The 5128-nt window shown below is 37.5% G+C and overlaps 1 protein-coding gene across 1 annotated transcript; it reads left to right on the forward strand.

Moving 5' to 3' along the window:
• Positions 1-771: 771 nt before the first annotated feature.
• On the forward strand, positions 772-2413 carry srxn1 (sulfiredoxin 1 homolog (S. cerevisiae)). Its single transcript, XM_058388610.1, has 2 exons — positions 772-1037; positions 1269-2413. The coding sequence occupies exons 1-2, from the start codon at positions 813-815 to the stop codon at positions 1476-1478; spliced, it is 435 nt and encodes a 144-aa protein (XP_058244593.1). The 5' UTR covers positions 772-812; the 3' UTR covers positions 1479-2413.
• Positions 2414-5128: the final 2715 nt, after the last annotated feature.

Below are 5128 nucleotides of genomic sequence, written 5' to 3' on the forward strand. Positions count from 1 at the left end.
ATATATATTTATAGATATAGGCATATCTTTATGACCACCTGTCTATTGTGCTGCTAAAAGTCATGCTGTGTATTCTGACACCTTTCTATCAGAACCAGCATTAAGTTCTTCAGCAATTTGAGCAACAGTAGCTCGTCTGTTGGATCGGATCACACGGGCCAACCTTCTCTCTGCATCAGTGAGCCTTGGCCGCCCATGACTCTGTCACCGGTTCACCACTGTTCCTTCCTTGGACTACTTTTGATAGATACTGACCACTGCAGACCGGGAACACCCCACAAGAGCTGCAGTTTTGGAGATGCTCTGATCCAGTCGTCTAGCCATCACATCAAATCCTTACGCTTGCCCATTTTTCCTGCTTCCAACACATCAACTTTGAGGACAAAATGTTCACTTGCTGCCTAATATATCCCACCCACTAACAGGTGCCATGATGAGGAGATCATCAGTGTTATTCACTGTCAGTGCTCATAATGTTATGCCTGATCGGTGTACATTGCTAGAATTGTGTTGGGTTAAATGAAAATAAGTAGCAGCCACAAGAGAGACAGAAAGCACAGAAAGCACTTTCACGCCACCGTCTGGTAATCCACTATAAAAGCCTATACATAATATTTCGTCCCTACAATGTCAGCTGCATGCATTACGACGTGAATGTATCAGTGTCATTTGAACATTTCTACTTTACCACAATTAAAGCACGGATTATTAGACAGTTTAATTTGAGACGCGCCCATAGTCTTACGCATGCGCAGAACGGCGCAAAAAACAATCTTCCGGGTTTCTTGTTTCGAAATGACGTGTTAGGCGTGATGCTGCAAACTTCTGCTTTTATTCACAGCTGCCCTGTAGTTCGTTTTCTACGACAGTTCTCGCTCAGCGGTCAGCACAGTATGGGAAGTTTACAGAACGAAAACCGATCGATTCATTCTGACAACGTTGAAGAAGTTCATAACATCCCAATGGACGTGATTATTCGACCCATTCCTCCAGTTCTAGACGAAGAGAAAGTTCAAAGCCTCATGGACACTATAAGGGTACACTTACTGGTTTAATGGCCACCTCCATGGTTGTGTTTCAGCAATAAAATATACTGTTTTTACTAATAATGTCGTGATATGACTCCATATCTTCATGATCATCTCTTGATAGTTCATTTAAAACAAATGGTGGATGTGGATGATGTGTATAAACCCTGATAGATATTATAATAGCTAAAATTGATGCACTGTTCAATAGAACTGAAATCTGTATCTGTATTTTCACAGGAGACCTCTGACATCAGAGTAGTCCCTCCAATAGATGTGTTGTGGATCACAGGAGAAAAAGGAGGTAATTATTACTACTCGTTTGGGGGCTGTCATAGATTCGCTGCGTACCAGAGACTACAGATGAAATCCATCCCAGCCAAGATCATCAAATCCAACATTTCTGACCTGCGCACCTATTTGGGAGCATCAACGCCCAATCTACAGTGACTGAAAGAGCCAGGGTGTAGAGGACATGCTTACCACATCCTAGGTAATGAGTCATAATGGTTAGTTGTTGGCTGAATCCATATCAACAGGAAGGTGACCCATGCAAATAGGTCTAACAAGGACGTTAACAAGGCTACATCCACCTGTAATTGTTTCTTTCAAAACAATTTCTGAATGAATACATCGTGAGACAGAACTTTACTGAAAGTGCTGCGGTCAGATCAAAACTGTTTCAGTTCATGTATTTCTGAGAATATGCAACTCTTCTAACTAAACATGGTCAACAAGAAATGCTCTAGCAATTTTTAAATTGAAGCTCTATCCACTGCAGTTATATTGTCTCCATGATCATCACAGATTAGAATCACCACACATTTTCCCCAAATGAGAAAAGAACAGAAAAACTGTTTACTAAAATCCTAGTTATACTGCTCTTGGTAGATGTTTAAAATCTGCAAGTCTGTAATGCAAATTCTAAACTTCTGGACTCTAAAACTTCAGGATGTTTAACAATAAGGGTCTTGATAAAACAGTCATGAGACAAAGTCCTACCAAAGCTATACTTTTCCATCGCACTACAGCCGCACTACAGTAAACACTATATTAATGCTTATTCATGCTTTCCAAATTGTTTTGTGCTATCCTTGAGCAATCATCTGGGATTTACCTATTGATGAACTTAACTTTGAATAAAGAAGTTTTCATTGCTGAAATTTTTTATGTTTATTTTTAACATGAGAAATCACAAAATTACTAAATATACAGTAAATAAATCTGTTGCTGTAGTACCGATATCCACCACTGGATGGTACTGTTGCTCTGTGTAGCGTAGATTCATTTTGATACAGATTATTGGCTATATTGATTACAGAGTTTGCAGTAAAGTAAAATCTATATCATGTTCAGATGTGCAAATATTGTTTCAGAGGAAACTGAAAAGCCATAAAAAATGGTAATTTATGCTAATATATTTGAAATGACTGAAACACTCATTTTCTTGTCTGAGATATTATTCTACATACTAATACCGTTTATGATGGGACATGACGTGTTTTTCAAACTACACTATGTAAAAAAAAATGGCGTGTTATATATAGCAGCAGTCCTTAGATGTCTGGCTTTCATATCCTGGTACATTCATAAATCATATCAGACATCTCAAGGTATGAATGGCCACACTCTGGACTATTTCCACCAAATTGAGTAGGGATGAGGATGCTTTTTCTGTGACATGAAGCTGGACAGCTTTGACCTTTTCATGTTATGGATTTGTATTTATTTATTTTTTTTAGTGATGCAGACTTTTTTTTTGAAGACCAATAATGTACAGCCCACTACAGCTTTACATTAGTTATTGCATTCTTTATCTAGGCTTATTAATATAATTCAGTTCAGTCATTTTTGTATTTGTATAGCGCGTTTAATAAAAGACATTCCAGAAATCCGTAATTGACAGAAATCTGGACGTAGAGTTAGATCCCTAATGTGCAAACCAGAGAAGACAGTGGTAAGGAAAAAAACTCGAGATGACATCAGGAAGAAATCTAGAGAGGAACAAGACTCAAAAGGGAATCTTCTGGTTGACACCAGATAGTGGGATTATAAATCATTACTCTTCTACAGCTGCACACTATAACGTGTTGAAAGGATGTGCAGTATGAGGATATTGTAAATAGGAGTTCTGTGATGAGCACAGGACAGACTTTAGGAATACAGCAGCAGTTCTGAGGTACAAAGCTACAGTATGCAGGTTAAACTGTCCACTCAAACAAGGCGATAAACTTGGGCAAAGCAGTTTGTGGTAAATGTGGTATTTAGTGTGACCATGGAGGACCACACTTTTGAGTCACAAGTACAGATGCTCCATGCAGAAGAAGTATTCAGATGAATCAGACATGTGTGGAGGCCAAGAGGAGCCACAGCAGCATATACACAACATTTGCATACTGGAGCAGGATATGTCTGAGGTCATATGTCATGAGAACTCAGCTATGTATTTTCTCTTCCAGATCATACACTGGACTGGACAGGGGAAAAAAAAATGAACACTGCAACTCTGATGATGTTAAACTACTATATATAGACAGGTTTGGAGGCTGGACCCCAGATTCCCAGACTACTGTTTGTTTGCAACAGAAATGATCTGTAGATGGGGGGTTATTATTATTTTATTTTAGATTTATATTAGTTGTATGAAGGAATATTGATACTAATACTGACGATATGCTGTGAATAAGAAGTCTGATATTCTCCCCAGGAATTGAATTAGTTTAAAACAAGCTAGAAGATACAAAACTGAGGCACACAAAACAAATAAAGGGCACTAGGAGCAACATAGTATTGAACATTGCTCTTCAATTACCTAAGTAATTTAACACTTTTAAATTATGTATAGTTAGCACAATTTATACTTTAATAAGAATAATACTGTATTTTTCTTTCTAATTGCAGGCTTATCAATCATTCATTTTGTCATTTTGAATATTACACCGTCCATGATTATAAGGCAAAGTCTTCAAAAAAAAAAATGAACATACAAAATGTGAAAAACTTTTAAATGTAATTCATCTGTTGCGTTGAATGAGACTATATAGCAGTCATTTAAAGGCATCTAACCTTTTCACCTGGGTGTTACATGTGTTCCTAATGACAGGGTGTATCCAATAAACTCTCAGGTGTGTGTGTGTGTGTTAGAGAGAAAGAGAGAGAGAGACAGAGAGTGTGTGTGAGTGTAAGTGAGAGAAAGATGTGGGGTGGGGAGTGCAGTGGACATGAGCACATGCGAAAGGAATCTTTCCACAATTCAAGGTTCTTCCTTTGGCCCTTTTGGCCTTAGGTTACCTCTTTGTATGGCCTTCTGGAAAATAAAAAAAAGTTGCACTTTTATGTGGAGTAATTAATAAAGCAAGAAAATATGGCCCTGACAGTTTTTTTTATATAGTATATACAATGTCTTTATATAGTTTATCCCCCAATTATATCAACCTAATTGTTTTAAGCTTTGATAAAATCCACATAAAGATATAATCACTTGATTTTGGGGCTTGAGTAGTCAATAATTTGTGTATTTAACAGTCCTAATCATTTTCCAGATATCATATTTGCTTGACAATTGACTTATTTATCTACATTTAAATTTCCTTGATTTATTTCCCAGTAAAACCTGCTGGTTATCATACAAATTATGGATAATTCAAGCATAAGTTGAGCGTTTTTGCAGGCAGATTTGGCTTGGCTTTTCTGCTCTGTTGTTTCTGGCAGTCTGTGCTATGGAATAGTCAGCTTTAAACATTTAGCAGAAAATGTGAACTAGCCATAAATCGGGAAGCAAGTCAGTGGGAGATGGGGAGAGTTGTAGAAATGATACATTCTCAACAACAAAATACCTGCTGTTACTTTCACAGAGAACTTTCACTCTTCGCTAATTACTAATCACAAACAGACCAGAAGAACATACATGGCCATATTAGTTATTCACTCATCTGCCAGGTCATTATTGAACTTCTGTGTTTACAAAAAGCTGTACGTTTCAAGTCAAGTCATATATAACATGACTGTGGTGTTTGGTATGGATCACCTAGACCAGTATTTCTGCGTCAGTGTTTAGTTAGCTTTAGAATGGGTAAAAAGAGTGACCGTAGTTATTCTGA

This window comes from Hemibagrus wyckioides, linkage group LG05 (genome assembly GCF_019097595.1).
Source record: "Hemibagrus wyckioides isolate EC202008001 linkage group LG05, SWU_Hwy_1.0, whole genome shotgun sequence".
In the NCBI taxonomy this organism is placed as follows: domain Eukaryota; kingdom Metazoa; phylum Chordata; class Actinopteri; order Siluriformes; family Bagridae; genus Hemibagrus; species Hemibagrus wyckioides.

Bases quoted from the DNA above. Each gene is read 5' to 3' on its own strand.
- srxn1 (XM_058388610.1), top strand. From the start codon at position 813: ATGCTGCAAACTTCTGCTTTTATTCACAGCTGCCCTGTAGTTCGTTTT. The intron at 1,038-1,268 runs GTACACTTACTG...GTATTTTCACAG, and splicing joins GCCTCATGGACACTATAAGG to GAGACCTCTGACATCAGAGT.